We start from the raw sequence: 19,469 nt of genomic DNA on the forward strand, positions 1-19,469 counted from the left end.
CTAAGCATGCCCACCCCACCTCCCATCGTGGCCCCTTCCAGAGGGTCACAACCAATCCAGGCCCCATGCCTTGCTGACCCACCACCAAAAATCCAGCACAATCCACAGGTTTGTTTGGTTGTTTCTTCTTTTCGTTTTTGTTTTTTGTTTGTTTGTTTTTACTTTCCCCATAGTTTGAAACTCACAAGCTATCACTAAAATAATTTCTTTCATAGAAAGAAAAAGAAAACAACAATAACACATCTGTTTGTCTAGTTCCTATGTATGGTGGATATAGCAGCATTGGAAATAAAATTAAAACCAAAAATGCAAAATTCAAGGCAGAGGAAGGTCGTATCCCTAGCGAGCCGTGCAGCTTGTCCTCCCCATCCCCCGCCCCAACTGTCTCTTCCCCCTGCCTGGAGGGTAGGGCCTCGGGGACAGGGGGCTGGGCAACATTTCACAGTGGCAGAGGCTGAGGAGGAGAGGTCTTGGCATGGCAGCACCTGGCAGGAAGCCCCTGTGGGCATTGGTTGAGAGGTCCATCAGTCTCGCTCATTCCCAGACAGGATGGATGAGTCAGACGTGAGCAGAGCCAAGTCAAGCGGCCAACCAGAGGCTCCACAACAGTGGCCAGTGGCGGGTAGGTCTGATGTACCATAGCCACAGCAGCAGGACCTGGGGGTCCGTCCTGGCTATGAGGGGCTGGGAAGGAGACCAGTCCTCTGGGGTCTTTGGGTCCTTTGTCTGCAGCACCAGTGTGGGATCACCCCCCGACTCCCAATCTCCCAAACAACCCAACCCAAAGTGAGCCTCCAAGGCTGAGTACGACCTGGACAGCAGTACAGGCCAGTGGCTCCCTTCTTGCCTTCTGCTTACAAGGGGCTGTGAATGAGGGAGGTGGAGAGAGGTGCTAGGCCATGAGGGAGGCAACAGCAAGACTGGAACAGCAGGTTTTGCTCCTCTTCTGTGGATGCGATGGGGTGCAAGTGGGAATGTGAAGACAGGGAGGAGGGAGAGCCAGGCGCAGGAGTTTCTGTCAGCTGCAAAGTAGAAGGCACAGCAGACCAGGCTGAGTGGCACCTTGCCGGGGCCTGGGTGTCTGATGCCCAGCACAGGGCAGCCAGGACAGAGCCAGGCCTCGTGTTCCAGGCCCTTTCTCAGCCTACTGCCGTCAGGCCCTGTCTCCTTCACCCAAGCCCAGGTGGTTCTTGCAGTTCTGCACAGCAAAGGCTCTCCCTGACAGGGTTCCTGGTTGAGAGCGTTGGCAGGTATCAGACTGAGGAAGGAGTGCCACAGGCCTCCAGGCACCTGAATCGTTGTAGGATGGGCCTCATACCTTAGTGGGAAGGGTAAGGGGACAAGATGCCCCCCACAGGTTCTCCACAGCTCATTCTGCCAGGAGATACTGCTCTACACGACGAGGTCAGGTGGAGGGAAACATGTGGTCTTGGGAGGAAGGTAATGGCAGGCTAAATCCCCACCCCTGGAGCCCCGCCCCCAGAGGGGACCCCGCCACCCTCCAGGAGCCCCATCCCTGGAGTTTCACCCCAGGAAGGGCCCCACACCTGTCGGGAAGAACTCCATCCCACTCATGAGCCTCACCCCTGCCCTACCACGGAGGACCCCGCCACCCTCCAGGAGCTCCATCCCAGAGCCCCGCCCCATCCATGGAGGAGCCCCCCGCCGCCACCGGGAAGACCCCCAGCCCGGTGCGGCGCCCACTACTTGCAGGTGTGCACGTCGTAGATGCGCGCGCACTCCTGGCAGCTCACGTAGCAGCACCAGTGGAAAACGCAGTGGCACTTCTCCCTGCGCCGCTCGGTGCGCGCGTTGTGGCCGCGACCGCAGCACAGCAGGTCGCAGCCATCTATGCCGTGCGAGCTCACGTTGCAGGCGCGGTCGCGCGTGCCGAAGGATCCCGTCTCGGGGTTGGGCTCACAGAAGTTGGGCGAGGCCTCGTAGTAGACCAGGTCACGCTCTGTGGGCACCTTGAAGTAGGTGTAGCGTGGCCTCAGGGTCTCCACCCAGCCGCGCGACTCGCGGTGCTTCTCCACCACCATCTCCGAGGCGCTGTCATACTTGTCCTTGAGGAAGTCACCAATGGCACGGAAGTCGGGCTGCGACCACCAGCAGGTCTTCACCTCACAGCTACCCGAGAGCCCATGGCACTTGCACTTGAGGTGCATGTGGCTGGCGATGGCCTGCAGGAGCGTGCGAGCGGGGGCGTCAGGGCAGGCCCTCAGTCTCCCCACCTCCCACGTAGGGTGGCTGTACTCCTTGCCTGTAGTCCCCCTCCGCTCACCTGGCAAACCCAGTCCCCCCACCTGCTCCATAAAGCTCCGGGACTCCCGGGTGGAGCAGGTGCCCTCTCCCAGCACCACCCTTCCGTGTGGTGCTACAGGTTCTTGTGCCATGTGGCTCCCCTGGTAGACCCAAGATCCCTGGAGGGCAGGGCCTGGGAGACCCCCTCCTGGGCTGGGTCTACTTCTAGGCCATCTATGTTGAGTGAAGGAAAGAAGGGGCTGTAACATGTGATATGTAAGTGCCGGGGTGTAGGAGGGAAGTCGTTCATTTTGACTGGGGAAACCCAAGACCTCCATCTAGAGGAGATGTACATGCGATGGGTGGCAAGGCTAGGGGCTGACCTGAGCACGGATAATGGTAGTGGCTGGAGCAGGGTACCTTCAGGGCCCAGGAAGCTGGTTTTATCAAGATTGTAGGGGAGTTGCTGAGGATTGTGTGTGTTTCTCCTGTGGGCATCCCAACGTCAGGTTGTCTTCCCTTCTCTCTTTGGGGGAAGGAGTGGGGCTGGGGGTGAAAGGTCCTGTGGCATAATCAGAACTAAGGCTGAACTGGCCACTATGATGGGCACCGGCCACATGTGAGGTCCTGAGATGCGGCTGGTGGTCCAAATTGAGAAGTGCTGTTAAGTGCAAACCACATGCTGGGTCATACTAAGTCCCCAGACTTCGTAAAAGAAGAGGATGTAAAATATCTCATTCAAAATTTTAATATTGATTGCATTATTGCAATAACATGTTGGCTATATTGGGTTAAATAAAATTCATTATTAAAGCAAATTTCACCTGTTTCCTTTTAAAATGTGGCTACTAGAAATTGATAAATCTAAGGCTTCATGTGGGCTCTGTGTCCAGATGCTGCCTCTACCCTGTCCCCCTCTGCCTGCTCTTTCTTCAACCCTTCCCTCTCATACTGGCACTCTTTTAGGAGTATCTGTAAATTACATTCCCCCACCACAGTCCAGTTCTGTCTAATCTCCATTCTCTTCTCTTTTGTGACCAAGCTTTTCCAGAGAGGAGCTGCCACTTCCCATCTCTGCCTCCTCAGTCTCTTGTTTTAGTTCTACTTTTGATCAAAGTTATATATGCACATACTTTGAAAAGTCCAAGAGTTCCTAAGACCTATTAAGAAAAACAGGAGTTCTGACCCCACACTCTCATTCACAGCACTTTCCTGACCACTTGAGGCAGCACCTTGTACCTCTACACCTCTGCTAAGATGCTTGTCTTGCTACTTCTTGATTTTTCAGTGTTTGGCATTGTCTATGGACCTCTCACCATGGAGGTCCCATGGGACCTCACTCCACAACTCTGATGCACACTTTTCCCAGCCCCCTTCCTACACTAAAATCTATAGCATAATTCCAGTTAGATCAAAATTTAGTGCTGACAGTATTGGGGCTGTGGTAAATGTCATACTTAGTTGAGCCACGTGCCATGATAACTCTTCCTTTTCTACAAAACGTTTTGTTGTTGCTGTTTTTTTGTTTGTTTGTTTGTTTGTTTTGTTTTGTTTTTGCGGTACGCGGGCCTCTCACTGTTGTGGCCTCTCCCATTGCGGAGCGCAGGCTCCGGACGCGCAGGCCCAGCGGCCATGGCCCACGGGCGCAGCTGCTCCGCAGCACGTGGGATCCTCCCGGACTGGGGCACGAACCCGTGTCCCCTGCATTGGCAAGCGGACTGCCAACCACTGCGCCACCAGGGAAACCCCATGTTGTTGCTGTTTTTAATGTACTTATCACAGGTTCAGTCTCACTAACTCCTTTCGTTGTCTAAATATTCTCTTCAAGACTTTCAAACACACCAGCTGATCTATGGATTTCATCTTCTTGGAGACATCTTTTTCAAACGGCTTCTGGTAAATTTTGTGAAATGTGCATGTCTGAAAACAAATCTTTTCTACTTAAAGTTGAAAAGATGATTTAGCTGGATATAAAAGTCTTGGCTTAAAATATTTCCCCCTCTCAGGATTCTGAAAGCATTACTCTATTTTATTCTAGATTTCACTGTTGTTCTTAGAAACTCTGATGACATTTTGATTCCTGATCCTTTGCATGAAACCAAAGCGTTTTCTGGGAAGCTTGGAAGGCTTTTCTGTGTCACAGGCTGTGGATTTCACAGCAAATTTTGATGTGGGTCTTCCCCTTTCTTGTGCTAATCACTTACGGGGCCTGTTTTGTCTGAACTTCTGCTCTTCAGCCCCGGGAACCTTCTTGTCTTATTTCTTTACCAAATTCCTCATCTTCATGTTCATCATTGTCTTTCTTGGACAGATCCTCTGTATTTTCTATTCTTTCCTATTTTCCATCTCCTTGTCTTTTTTTCTCTACTTTGTGGGAAGCGTGTCTCAACTATCTTCCAAACTTTTTGCTGAGAGTTTTGTTTTTGCTGTGCTATTTTTAATTTCTAAGAGCTTCTTTTTTCCCCTGAATGTTCTTTTAAATTAACATCCTGTTCCAATTTTATGGATTCAGTGTTTTATCTCTCTGGGGATACTGATGGTTTTTTGAAGTTTTCATCCCTTTATAATGTCTCTTTCCCATAAGTTTGGGTTTCTTTTTTCTTTATTTTGGTCTTTACCTTTGTGGTTGCTGGAGGCCTTCCTCAGATGTTCAGTGATCCTTGGCTGCCTGCTCATATTTGAAAGTGGGGCGCCAAAAATCTTGTCAGAACCTCCTGTACATGGGAGGGATTCATCTACTTGGGCCCTCACTGTAGAGTGATCTGGCCACGTTGCTTTTGGGGGAACCCCCACCTCAATATCTTCAAGTTTCTTCTCTTGGGATGGCCTGATTCTCAGGGGAGAATCTTCCATTTTCCTGCCTAGAGCATAATCAAGCTTCACTGTGGCACTAGGACATTAGGAAGACAAATGTGTATGTAGACAGACTACTTTCACTTGGGCAGCCTCACCCTCAGCAGTCCAGACGCCTTCTGCTTTACCCTTTTTAGGGAATAAGCCTCCAGACTTCAGCCATGGTGATGGAGGGGTGCTGTCTGGATGCAAGAGGTTGGATAGAAGAGCTGGTACATTAAAAAGTGCTTTTAAAATAGACTTTAAAATGAAAATGCAGCTAAGCATACACACTTTTTCCCCAGACCAGCAAATGACCAGTCTTTCTGTTTCCAGCCCCATATCTATCTCTACTTCTCAAGATATCTGATACTAGAACTTCCTTGGTTGGTTCTCAGAGTTCTCTACTGGCTTAAGATTCAGCTTTCTCGAGTGTACTAAGATATTGAGTGTTCATCTATCTGCTTTTTGCTTTCAAAATTTTGTTGCCATTGTCACCTTTTCTGTTTTCCATGTTCTCAATAGTCTATTTATGTATCTTAAAATTAATTCATTGTCCTTTTAGTGGAGTTCTGGGAGAATGCAGAGGAAAATATCTGTATTTTGTTTGTCATCTTTAACTGGAAACTCCCAGTCATTCTTCAGGTCTACAATTTCTATGGGATTCTTTCCCAGATCTTACATTTTAGCTTTGTGAACATAAGTAAGCATATTTTTTCTCATAATCTATGTCTAATAATTCCAGTATTTGAGTCTTGTTTCTGTTTTTTTTTTTGTTGTTGTTGTTTTGTTTTGTTTTGCTGATTATCACTCATTTAACAGGTTATCTTTGATTATGTGTGGAACATTGTGTTTGAAAAGCTGTTTGTAGAAAAAAATTTCAGCCTAGCATAAGGTTATCATCCTCCAAAGAGGATTTATCTGCCTTCTCCAGGTACATGGGGACAGCAGCAATTTGGGATCACCTTAATCCATTCAGTCTAGAGATTTTACTAGCCTGTACATGTGCATAAGGGCTTGTCTACTTCTGATCTTCCTTTACTCCTCGGGATCCCAGCCTAAACCGAGGAGTTTTTTCCTAGACATAGCACCTTTGGTGGGCCCCTTTTAGCTCTGTGAGGCTGCTGAAAATGCAGCTCAGCATACGCACTTTTTTCCCAGACCAGCAAATGATCCCTGGACAGAAGCTGCCCCAGGTACCAGGTTCAGAGTCTTGTCTTCTCCTGGACTTTGGACGGCTAATTCCTCACTATATGGTTAGTTATTTGACACTTAACAATTATTTTATGGAAGTGTAATACACATGCAAAAGTTTATATATCGTAAGCATGGAATATGACAAAATTTCATAAATGACCAGCCTCAGAACACCAGCTCCTCAGGAACTCCCACCGTGCTCTGTTCCAGTTGTTACACTCTCCCCTCTCCAGGGCATATATTCTAACAGCATCTCCTTGATGACTAATGATATTGATCACCTTTTCACATATTTATTGGACATTTCTAGATTTTCTTCTGTGAAGTGGCTTTCCATTTTTCAGCCAACTTTTCTATTGGGTTATCAGTCTTTTTGTTCTTTTTATACTATAACTTTCATATACTTGTTGTGTGTATATATTGTGAACATCTCCTTCTGTGTGGATTGCCTTTTCAGTTTCATGGTGGTGCCTTTTTATAAATTTTAATATAGTCCACATTATTACATTTTTCTTTCATTGTGAGTGCTTCTTTGGCCTGTTTAGGAAATCTTTGCCTACTCCAAGGTCACAGAGATGTTTTTCTATGTTTTCTTCTAAACATTCTTTGTTTTATCTTTCCCATTTGGAAATGGGAGATTGATTTTTTATATGATGTGAGGTAGGGGTCAAGATTAATTTTTTTCCACATTGTTATCCAATTGACTAAGCACCATTTATGGAAAAGACCACTTCCCCCTCTGCTGCACTATCTTCCCTGTGATAAATCAGGTAACTTATATAGGTGAGTATTCTATACTTTTAAAGGGTACTTTTTACATTTCATCCTACATTTGTACCTGTCTTTAGCCGGAAGATTAATGTGAGTCACCTAGTTCCCTGTTGCTAGAAGTTAAGTGTTCACTCTTCAGCTCTCTGCAGTGCCCTGGTTCCACTGGCCAAGGCCAGGGCCAACTCTGCTGAACACTTTTCAGTCCCTACACATATCACTTCCTATCAGCAGTGCCCCACTGAACCTCTGACTAAGTTCACTAAGCCCCCTTTTCAGAAGGGCTCACAAAGCCCTGTACAGCTTGGTCTCTGCCAGCCTTTCCATCCCCCAAATCTTTTTCTTCCTCTGTTCTCCATATTCTACCTGGACTAACTCACATGCATTCTTTCACCTCTGAGCTACCCAGAGGCTCTCCTGGTTTCCCTTCACCTAGATAACTGCCAATTATTCTGCTTGTCTCCACTCACCACCTCTGCGAGAAGTCTTTTTTGAGAATCCAGCCTGGGTCTGACCTCTCCACTATGTCCAGATCACCTTGTGTGTGTGCATTTCTTCATCGTAGAACTTACCACACTGTGGTGTAGCAGCCTGGCTGTCTCCCTCCCTGGATGTGCAGGAGCTCCTGCAGGGCAGGCCTTTCTCCCATCCCTCCTTCCTTGTGACCCCAGCTGCACAGGTGGACCTGCCATACTGTGGGAATGCCCTAGACCTCGTGGAGCAACTGGACAGCCCTGTGTTTCAGACACCGCTGGGCAGGAGGTGAGCAGACCCCCAGCCTGGCCACCATATACATCCCTCCCACAGCCCACCACCCTGCCTACACCGTGCCATACTCCTCAAGGGACCAGGGCACATACCCTGCTCAGAAAGCTGCTATTTCCCAGGGACCCTCAGGGGTGTGGTCTCAGGGCTCTCGGGTTCACAACCCAGGATGGGGGCGGGGGCCGCGGACGTACCTGGCGCCCAGCCTCATTGTTGTGGCGGTTCATGGCGGAGCGAGCGTCTGGTCGGTTCTCCCGCGCGTCTGCGAACTCCCGAGACACCATCCCTCCGAACTCGATGTCCTCACTGCAGCCGCCCCACTTCCAGCCCTCACCGGGCGAGCCCTGGTGGCGGCTGCTGCAGCCGCAGATGGCAGCGGAGCCCTCGGCGCACGAGCGTGTCACAGCGAAGGCTACGCCGGCGGAAGCGATGGCGTGCACAAAGGCGGACTCCCGGGTGGCTGCGGAAAGAGGCGACGTGGTTGGCAGGACCCGGCAGGGCTGAGGTGGTGGGACTGGCGTGGGGGCGTGGCTGCCTCTTCCCGGGCTGGGTCCTGGGTACTCACAGTGGGCGTGGGGTGCTAGACTCGCAGCACGGTAACCGCGGTACAGTAATGGGAGTCGGGGAGGCAGGGCTGCGGTGGGACAGGAGCGCGCGTCCCCGAGGGAGGACCCAAGGAGGAGGGAGAGCTTCCCCAAAGAAAGTATACGGAGGGCTAAGGAGCCCAAGGCAAGATGCTGGACATAACTTGTCATGGAGAACAGCAATGACGGCTGAAATCAGAAAGTCAGATCATAACCAGTGCTGGTGAGGATGTGGAGAAATCAGAACGCTGTACACTGCTGGCTGGAAGGAAACTGGTGCTGCCCCTTGGAAATGGGTTTGGCAGCTTGTTGAAAACATACACCTACCCTATGACCTGGTCATTCACCTCTGAGGTATTTACCCTGGAGGAAACCTGTGTCCCTGCAAAGACCAGGAAGCAAATGTCACTGCAGCGTTATTTGTAATAGCCCCAAACTGGCAGCTCCAAAATGTCCATCAACAGGTGAATGGATGAAAAATTGTGGCATAAAATAAATAAGTCGTGGGTATGTGATGTACAGATGGTGACTAGAGTTAATAATATTGTATATTAGAAAGTTAAGAGCGTAGATCTTAAAAGTTCTCATCATAAGAAAAAATCTTGTAACTGTGTGGGGTAATAGATGTTAAACTAAACTTGTTGTTGTGATCGTTTCACAATATATACAAACATTGAATCATTATGCTGTACACCTAAACTAATATAATGTTGTATGTCAATTATATTTCAATTAAAAATTGTGGCACATCCATGAAATGGAATTCTATTTAGCATACCAGGAAAGAGAGCATGGATGAATCTCAAAGCAATCATGCGGATTGATTAAAAGGCATACAAAAAAGGGTCCTTCTAGTGTCCCACCAACCCTTGGTGGAGCCCCCGTGCCCAGATGTCCTGGTTGGAAGCTTCCCACAGCCCTGCCCAGGGCATGGCTCCTGGTCCACATGCTGCCCACTTGTGCCTCTTTTTCTGCCTGCACACCCTTCCCCTCTTCCACTCCGGACACCAGGTACTGAGAGGCCCACCCGAAGGGCTGCCTCTTCTGGAACCTTCCGAAGGTCAGTGCCTCCATTGGCACCTCGCCTCCTGCTGGCCCCACGCGCTTGGGTCTGGAACTGAATGCCTGCCAGGAACCGCATCCAGGCTGTCTCTGACCTGGTATTGGAGCTGCCGCCTGCATGCAGCCTTCTCTTTCTACACACGGAGAAAATGAGTCAGGGGATGTGGCATCGGTTTTCAGAATGCCAGTGGGTGATGGCTGGAGCTTGGGAAGGAAAAGCCGGTGGGGCCGAACTGGGTGAGACAGGCATGTGAGGGAGTCAAGGGAGGCCTGCCTTGGCGAGGCCAGCTGCAGGGGGTCGCTGGGTGTGGGAGGCCTAGCCTGACCCTGGTAGACAGAAGCCTAAAGGAGCTGGTCTCAAAGGACAGGCAGGAAATCGACAGAGGAAAAGCAGGGGGCAGGGGTATTCTGCATGGGGAGGCCCACAAGGGCAGGGCCTCAGGTGGGGAGGGGTTGGGCTGGCAGGACCAGAGGGAAGTACAGGGCACGTGGGGGACAGCCTGGAATTTGCAGAGGCTGGACTTCCAGCCAGGCTTCCCCAGACAGGATGAATGAATGCATCATGCCTCCTGAGTGTGTGTAAACATTTCTTCAAGGGCACCAAGCCACGATCCACTCCAGGTGGAGGACAAGGGCCTGGGGGTGCCCTGGGTCCTGTGTGAGCTGATAGGACTCACTCCTGGACTCGCCATTCCACATGTGTGTGTGGGAGTAGCTGCTGTTTGCCAAGCCCTGCTGGAGAAACATCAGGGAGCAAGATGACCTCGTGGAGCTTACCTGCTGATTAGCAGGAATTTTAAAATCCTAGGTTAAAAAAAATGCTATGGGCAGTGGAGTGAGCAGGAGAGATGTAGGAACAGGACCAACTAGGACCTTCTGTGCCAGACAAGGGGTGTGTGCCCTGCTGTGTCCCTGAGCTCCTCTTGGGCAGACGCCCCACTGCAGGCCTGGACACTGCTAGGGCTCCAAATGGCTACAGAAGAGTTATCAAAGGGGGCTGCTGTCTCCTCACCCCACATCAGTGCCCTGGAGGCAGGTGGCTTTCACCCTGGGGAGTGAGTAGAAGTTTTGGGTTGCTCCCCACACTTCCTCCAGCTGCATGGTCTCGCCTGCTCCCAGGTTTGCATCTGAGCATGTGTGTCCCAAAGCTCAGGTGGCAGGGGCAGGAAAATGGTAAGATAGAGCTCCAGCCAGCAACGTGCACACACTCATCCACACATCTTCATACACATCCACACACACCTGCCACTGAAAAGAGCACATTCACTCCTATACCAAGAACACACAGTGTGAGATGTGTCTGAGGAAGTGCCCTCTGCACGAGCCTCCCGATAGCTGTCAGGCCCCACCCTGCTTTTGGTGACTCTTTCTGTGGATTTGCCAACAGTTCTGGATGGTCCTCTGCAGGCCCCGGCCAACCTGTGTACTCTCCATGTTTTGCCCAGAGCAGGCCTGGACTCTTGCTGCTTTCTGGAAACTCCCAGGTGGTAAGCACCCAGCCACAAACCCAGAAAGGGACTCCCCATTTCTTCTCTGTCAGCCTCCCACTGACAGCTTGGTTGGGGACTGCCCGAGTGTGAAGGCTGCTCTGGCCTCCCGAAATGGCCCTGACCCATCCTGCCTCTCCTGGCTCTTCACCATGAGTCCAGCCCGCAGTATCTCCCAGGTGCACCACAAGAGGTTCCTAGTTGGGACAGGCACCTCCAGCTTCCAGCTTCCCCCACCCATCCACACACATGTAACACACACACACACACACACACACACACACACACACACACACTCTCTCACTCTCTCACCAATATATGTATGCACACACATACACAGACACACATGTAGGCACACACTCTTACACAGGTATGCACGCACATGCCCATACACACACTCACACATACTGCAGGAGGAGCGTTTTGTCCAGTGCCCATCTGGCTCTGCCCAGCCCTTCTCCAGTTCTTGCCACTGTGTCCTTGCTTGGCTCACACACAGGCTGACTCTGCCCCACCTCCTGCCCTCTCAGCCCTGTCCACCACTCCCTGGCCTCCAGCCACACTCAGCCCTCGTCCTTCCCTTGGGTTCTTTCCAACTGCTTCTCTGCTCATGTGCATCTGTCATGTCCCCATCCCTGCTCTTTGAGGCACAGGCCAGGGTCCTGACCCTGCAGTCTGGGTTCGGTCCACGCCTGGCCCTGGAGCCCTCGGGCTCCCCAGGTGCTTCAGGAGCACCCTCTTACATCCATTCTGCCTGAAAGCTCCCTGAGCTGGGGGCTGTGTCCTGTTCACCTTTTGTTTCTAACCTGGAGTCCCAGCCCATCCCACAGATGGTTGTTGGGGAGTGAGAGCCTGGTCAGAGGAGAGGGCACGGGCCCTGGGCTGGGGCAGGGAGTCCAGGAGGGTCTGAGCCCACCTGGGCAGGACTACCCCATGGGACCTGGCTCTCTGCCCCTCTCTACTCAGCTTGTCCTTGAATGAATTCAAGACAGCGCCCCTCACTGCTCCCTTTCCCAAATGTCAGCCAGGCAGCTGCCTCCTCAAGACACTTGAAGCCCCTGCCCCGTTTTCCTTTTATAATACAATTGATTAGTTACAGGCCAGCCTAGAGCCACCTTCTGCTGACTCAAAGCACCATGAATAAACAACTGCATGGACACAGACCCCTTTCCTTCTTGTCCCTCCACTCAGAAGAGCCCCTGCCCTTATTTTGTCTTTTCAAGGACTCAGGTTGTCCCCCACCTCCAACTCCTTAGAGGGTGGGCTCCGATCCTCATTCTCACCCTTCCAGGGCCCTGGTGTGGTATCTGCCCTCCTGCCCAGGCAATGACCCTGGGTTAGGGGCTGTGAGCTGGTGGCCTGGGGGTTCCTTACCACCCCTCCCAGGGCAGGGTAGAGCCAGTATGTCCTGGGCATTCCCGGAACCCACTGCACACAACCGGGCGCCTCCTCCACTGCATCCTCTCTGGTGGCCCTTCTCAAGGCTCAGATTCTCCAAGCCTTGAATATGCTCCCCCAACTCCCTCTGACTCTGCCCCCTGAGGGCCCAGGGCTGGCTCCTATAGGAGGATCCTGCCTCTGTCTCTGCCTCTGCTCTGCCCCCTCCTCTAGCCCCTCCTTACCTCCCCTTCTCCAGCTTCTGAGATAAGGGGAGAGAAAGCAGGCCTGGGGCTTTGCTCTGCCCTGAACAGGGCTCGGAGATCTCTGCTTATCGAGCTCAGGTAAACAGTCCAGGGCTGCCAGACACACTTGAGGGGAAGGGTGTGGGGGGGTTGGGAGGGGTGTTCCCCCTTGAACTTGGAAGAAAAAGAACTCATTCCTGCCCTGCTCTGTCACCAACTAGCTGTGTGACCCTGCACACTTCTCTTTCCTTTGGGGGCCTCAATTTCCTCTTCTGCTAAATGAAGAGAGGACCTCCTCACAAATAAAGTCCCGAGGGCCAAGGACACCCTGGAGCCGGCCTTTAAATTGCTCATGAGGAAAAGAAGCCTTTACGAAGACCACGAGCCAGAAAAACTTGAGGTGGTCCATTCTGGCAAAGAAAGTCCCTTTTCAAATGGAAGACACAGGTCTTTAAGTAGTTCCCCGAGATACTGATCAATCGCAAAGGGAAAAACTGAAACTCTGCCTTGGAGAAATCAAAGACTGATGGATGCCACGTGCCTCCTAAGACGAGGCCCCCACCAGGACATTCCACCTCCTTTGAGACATTCTAACCGGAAGAATCGTAACTTGCATCTAATTATCAGGAAACGTTAAACAAACCAAACCCAAAGGCCTAACCAAGCTCCTCCCAGTCTCAAGGGCATGAAGGGCAGGGCTGGGCTGGGCTTAGGGACTTGGGATGGGATCCTGGACAGATAAGGGACATTGGTGGAAAATTGGGTGAAATCTGGGTAAAGTCTGGAGTTCAGTTAGTAGTGATGGATCTTACTTTTGATGGATCTAGCTGGGTTTGTGTGATGTCAGCACTGGGGAGGCCTAGGAAGAGATCTGGACTCCTGCAGTATTTCTGTAAGTATACAACTATTTCCAAAGAAAAAGTTAAAACACATCCTGAGACTGCACAGAAGGAAGACCCCCTGAATGCCCAGATGACATCCCACAGTGGTGGGGCTTTTAACCCAGGAAGCCATGGGCAGGGCTTTAGGGGGTTCTTAACCCTGCCAAAATCATGAGCTGGAATTCCAGGGCATGTCTGAAAACTCATGTGTTTTTCTGGATAGATTGCTTTTATCAGATTTCCACAGGGGTTTGAACCAAGAAGGTCATGACTGACTGGCTGGAGTAGCCTCAGTTTACAGAGGAAGGGGGACAGGGCTCCCCTAAGGTCATGGGTGGGGCAGGCACAACCAGGACGCAGACCAGGGTCTGAAGCCCAGCAGCTGCCCCAGTTACAGCAAAGTTTTTAGCCACAGACAGCAGCCTTGTCAGAGATTATACAACACAGGCAGCTAGGGAGGGGGAGAGAGAACCATCCTGCCTGTGGGAAGAGAATTGCATCTCGGAGATGAGACTGGAAATACCTCTGTCACCAGCAAAATGTCTTCTTTTGAATGGGCTATGACAGGTCAAGAGAGGAGGAGGGGACACGGGCTATGAGGGGGGGGTGCTTAAGGACCAATTTTGTCAATTTACCAAGTTGCTGCGATAGAGCCTGCATGAGTGTTTTGAGCTAGCTCAGTCCTGCTCTGTTCCAGCCCAGGACTCTTATCCCACACTGCAATTAGGGCTTGGGAAAAGGAAGAAGAAAGGGAATCTTGTAACAAAGTCTTTCTGTAAGACAAGCGTCTTCCATCGAGAAAAACATCTTCCCCAGAAACTTGATGTTGTCTCATTAGCAATTATTTATTGAGTTCATGCAAAGTATCAGTGATATACCCTTCCTTTCATTCTTCTACCATCTAGCCATCCATCCATCTACAATCCACCCATCCATCCATGTATTCTTCTGCCATCCATCCATCCATCCATCCACCCTTCCAGGACCTGAGAGTCTATAATGAGCCATACACTAGGAATATAAAATAAGTAAGATGCACGGTGCCCATTCTCAAGAACCAAGGTAAGAAGTCTGCAAGCAAGTGGATTGCTGCTCTATCTGATGAAATGTCTAGCAACCCAGGCTTTCTGAAAGGTTGAAGGAGCTACCTGTTCTTGCGGTAATCAAGCATAAACTGGATGACCCACTGTTAGGTGGAGGGAATCCCTGCACTGGGAAGGAGGAGGGTGAACCAGAGGAATCCTTGCATTCCTTTAGTGGGAGGCCCTGCTATTGCAAGTCAGGTTCCTTGCTTTGGGCTGTGCTGAGTCACCTGCCTTTGGGAGCTTACAGTTTATGATGAAGAGAGTAAGGGGAACAAGGACACACAGTAGGCTTGGCAATGTGAGCTCTGGGGCAGGCCTGGGATGGATGGGTGTCTGAATGGATGGATGGTGGATGGGTGAATGGATGAATGAATGGGTGGATGGTGGAGAGTGGGTAGATGGGCGAGTGGATGGATGGATGTGTGGTGGCGGACAGAGGATAGTGGGTGGATGTTGGCTGGATGATGGATTGATGGAATGGTGGATGAATTGTGGATGGATGGAAGGGTAGAGGTAGAGTCTGGGGCAGGTGAAGGAGGACTATATGGCAAGAGCTGGGAGTCTGGGGGAGGGCAGGGGGAGTCACCTGGCAGGGCTGCATCATCACTGAGGCCAGCCCAGCCCTGGGCACGAGGGTTGAGTGTCACATGTGAGATGGGCTTTGGCAGTTACTTCACTTCCCTGGGTCTCAGAACTTTAGAACTAGAGAGATTTTAACAAATCCTTTCTCCAGATTTGGATTTCATAGGCTTGGCAAGTACTAGAAATTACTTGGGGACTGAAATAGGACTGCAAAATGTTGTTACTTTTTTGAGAGAATAAGACACATAAGAAATGACTATCATAATTTCAGAAAAGGACCTTTTAACATTAAAAAAGGATACAGTTCCAAAGTCCTATATGCTGAAGAAAGTTCAAAAAAATTACTCCAAGGGCCTCGCTTTTCACATTTCACCATGAAGCTGGTGGTTGGCAACTACTTATTGAGCACTGACTGTGTTCTAAGTGGACAAGAAGGCTGCAGGCTCTGTCCCAGAGCTGATTTTCCCTGTGGGAGATTACCCAGAAGGCCCTTTTATCAGGGATTGATAGGAAAGCACTGCCCAGAGGCCTCCCTGCCCTGGGCCCTGCGCATCTTTTTATAACTGCTGAGAGGACTGGTCCGGACAGAAAGAGAGGGCTCCTCTCTGCTGAGCCACCCCCATGGACCCTGCAGGCCCTCTCAGTCCCAATGACGTGTGAAGGCTCAAAATGGGTCAGCCCCGGTCCCAGGCTGCCCGACAGTGAGTACTGTGCCCAGACAGGGGTCGCAGGAGAGGCTCCTGCACCCCCCGCAGCCGTAGGTCCCATGACCACCAGGCTGTTTCAGTAGTTGCAGCTTTCAGGAGGTGAAGGGCCCACCTGCCCTGCTGGGCCCCATACTTCACAGCCACAGGGAGTGAGGAGAGACCCATCTGTCCTCTCCTGGAAGGGGAAGGCTATGGAGGCCTGATACCAGATGAGAAGAAGGGAATGGCCAAGGGCTCCTGGGATAAGCCCGTTGGCCTGAGGGGGCGCTGGAGCGCGCTTTTCGGAGGATAGAGTGTGACCCCTGGCAGTGGAAGTTCCTGGAAGGGGATTGTGGTTCAAATTCGACCACTGACCTATGAGATCAATCTCCTGGGTGTTCTATCTGTTGAGTCCACCCAGTGGACCCTTTGAGAAGCTCTGCAGGTAACCAGGTGCCCCAGCAGTGGTCACTGCAGACCTACCAGTGGACCCAGGCCCACTGTTCTGGGTGGGGGGCATCTATATCTGTAAGCAGTCCTCTGATGATTCTGATGCATCCCTGAGCTGAACTCAGGCTCCATTATGGTCTCAGATTCCTAAGCCCCCTCCTCTGGAAGTTGGCCAGACTCAGGAGGTGTTTGGGAGGGAGGTCCCAGGACAGGATTCTGCAGGGAGAGGGGAGGAGTTTACCGTGGCAAGGGTGTCTCTGACACACTCCCCCCCCCATTAGAGGGACGTGGAGGTGGCTAACACGGAGGGTCTCACATACTCCCCCTGCTCTGGGCTCCTGCAGTAGGCTGTGCATCTCTGGCCTGGCTCGTATGTGAAGTGAGGCCCTGGGTCACTGGGGCCTGGCTGCTATCATCTGGTGGCTGGGTGGGGATTCAGCCTGGGGCAGGGTGGGGTGTGACCTCCTCCTTGGGAACTGTAGGACCTGCCTGTCAAAGCCTCCTCCTGCCTGAGTTCTGGCCTGAGGGACAGCCCTCTCTCTCCTGGGCGTGCCTGCCCGTGGCCCCTGGAGACCTGGGGCTCCACTACTCCCCTGGGCAGTGTTGACTTTTGGGTCAGACTCCCTGCCTTGGTGCTGGGGTTGGTCAGCAGAGAGGGTGCAGCCCTAAGGCAGGCTCCCTTGTCTCCATGGAGACGCCCTCCCCACGGTCAGGACCATGGCTGCAACCACAATCACCTGCCCAGGGTGGGGAGTCCTGGACCCCAGCCCCACCACTCTACTGCCCTGCAGGGAAGCGTCTCTCTCACCAGGTATGTGAGGAGAATCCCCCATCCTACAGGCTCATCCCCACTCAGCTGGGGGCCCTCTGTGAGTCTTCCCTGGCGTTCCAGGTAAAGAGTTCTTTGTGGCAGCTGCTGGTGCTCACAGCTGGACAGGACTACAGAGAGGCCAGGTCAGGGCAAATGGCTCCTGTGGGCACTGAGCCTCCACGGGAGCCTCTGTGGGGGCCGCTCTCTGCTCCCACCTGCCCACAGAGCATCACTGGCAGGACACAGAGAGAACTCAGTGCCCTCACTCATGCCGCATCCTTAGCACACACTCAAGGGCAGCGACTGTGGCTCCCTCTCAGGCACCACTCAGCCTCCTTGGGCCAGGCCTGGGCCTCTGCACACCTGGCAGGTGAGAGGCTGTAGGAGGGGGAGGATGCAGAGAGGCAATTCCAGGGATGGCCACCCCCCAAAAGACAAGCAAGTCCTGCAGTGCCTGTGCAAGTGCAGAGAGGTCAGCAAATGCTCTGTGTCTGTCTCCCTGGTCCATGAAGGCCTCAAGGGCACTTTTAGAGCGTTCAGAGGTTGGCACCTCTTCCCTCTACCAACGCCCCAACGTGAGGGAAGAAGAGATGGGAGACTGGCCTGAGCCCCTAGCCGGCAGTTTGCTCCCTTCCCACACAGCCCACCTTCCTTGGTCTCAGAGCGAGCGGGGCGGCCAGGAGGGGGTGTCGCAATGGGCAATGGCATTTGGTAATCCCGTTGGCCCGTCCTGCACAAAGGATGGAGCCACCTGAGAGCGGAATGCAGCTTGCGCCCCGCTCTAGCTGCGGCCCCTGACACCGCCCGGCCGCCAGCACGGCCGGCGTCCTGATTACCTGCTGGGGCTAATGAATCTGGCTTTGTGAGCCACTGTCACGCCGCGTTAGGCCCACAATGGCTCTCGATATTTTATATGAATTTCCCCCCTCGTCGGCGATTAGGCCATAGCAAGCCAGTCATAGCAACCGGGAGGTATGCGCAGCCCAGGGGCCTGGGGCGCGAGGGGAGCTCGCTATTCACACGCTTTAACACAGCACTCCCGAGGGCGTGTGAATCGCCAGCAGCATTTTCACTTTTCTCTTGTGCTTAATCTTGTCGTCGTCGTGGGGATATTGTTTTCTGAGCCGGGCGCGGCAGGGTGTCGCCGGGGTCTCTCCTGGCCCCTTTACACACACCCCCAACTGGGGAGAGTTAATGATATACGGGGGAGGCCGCAGAGACAGTCGGAGCTCCCCAACCACCGTGAACCGAAACACTTTCCGATGAGGGTCAGGGGTTGCAACCTGGATTCAGGGATGCCGGTTCCCTCAAGGGCCCCTTCTTCTCTCTGACCCCTCCTGAGCCCTGTGGCTTGTGCCGTCCTGGCTGTCCTGCCCCGGCCCCGTGCCTGCACGCCGGCCCTCCGCAGATCAAGCCGGGACACACAAGGAGGTGGACAGACCACCCCCTGGAGCCTGGCCAAGGGAAGGGGCTCTGCTGGGGAGGGGACAGGCCATGCTGTCCCCCCTCCTGATCCTCCCCAGCCCAACCCCCAAGGAGAATGGGGAAGAAGGCAGGCAGACGTGGGTGCTTGTCCCAGGGCTGTCCGAGGGCACGGGCGGAGGGTTGCGAGGGGATATGAGCACTGTCTGGGGAGCCAGAGAAGGCAACAGGCACCCGGAACACACTTGCGGAGACCTTGATTGACACCCACAGACCCTGCCCCTAGGGTAACCAGCCAGGACTCTGACATGATGTGCTTTGAGGGGTCAGCCAGGGTCCCCAGCTCAGCTGCCCAATGGGTGAGGTCCAAGTGCAGACCCCACAGTGAGAGTCCGCCCACTTCTACCAGCAGCAAGGCTCCTTCTGCCAATGGGGATGCCCCACCTGGAATGCAGATGTGCAGGCCCTGTGTCCTCCAGGTCCTGAGCCCCCCGAAGGGAGTTTTGGAGGCACGTATGCTGGAATCAGAGGCAGGGTTGAGTGGCTCCCCCAGTCTCTTCTTTAGGGAAGCCACTGTAGCCCAGGCTTGGGGGTGCCTGGGAAAGCCACTGCCAAGGGCACTCTACCGAGGGCACTAAACTAGTGGATGGACACAGGCTGAGGTCCGGTTTCTAGAGGTCACTGATGATGAGGCTGGGGACCATGCCCCACCTGTTCGTGCTGACGTGCTGGGACACCAGTGGGAGAGGCATCAAGGGTCCTGCTCCCCACTGTGGATGACTCACCTCTTTATGGCCCCTTCCATGTCTGTAAGTTGCAAATGCCCCACCCAGCTGAGACCCAGGTCCCCCCAAAGTCATGTGCCACCCACAAACCCCCTGGCCTGGACCTTGGACCGGCTGCACCCACTGTGCTTCCCTAGGGGCATGGCCCTGGCTGGGCTTCCTCCAGGAGTGTCTGCTAAGGCGCTGAGGTCTGGGACCTGCCTTCC

The 19,469-nt window shown here is 52.8% G+C and overlaps 1 protein-coding gene across 1 annotated transcript in view; it reads right to left on the reverse strand.

Moving 5' to 3' along the window:
• Positions 1-242: 242 nt before the first annotated feature.
• WNT3A (Wnt family member 3A) overlaps positions 243-19,469 on the reverse strand; it is a 48,371-nt gene continuing 29,144 nt past the window's right edge. Inside the window, exons 3-4 of the mRNA XM_004284035.3 lie at positions 8,001-8,266; positions 243-2,183 (exon numbers count right to left, since the gene is read on the reverse strand). Of these exons, the coding sequence (XP_004284083.1) occupies positions 1,704-2,183; positions 8,001-8,266 (746 nt within the window). The 3' untranslated portion in view covers positions 243-1,703. The remainder of the gene's footprint in view (positions 2,184-8,000; positions 8,267-19,469) is intronic.

Source organism: Orcinus orca, chromosome 3, assembly GCF_937001465.1.
Source record: "Orcinus orca chromosome 3, mOrcOrc1.1, whole genome shotgun sequence".
Lineage (NCBI taxonomy): Eukaryota > Metazoa > Chordata > Mammalia > Artiodactyla > Delphinidae > Orcinus > Orcinus orca.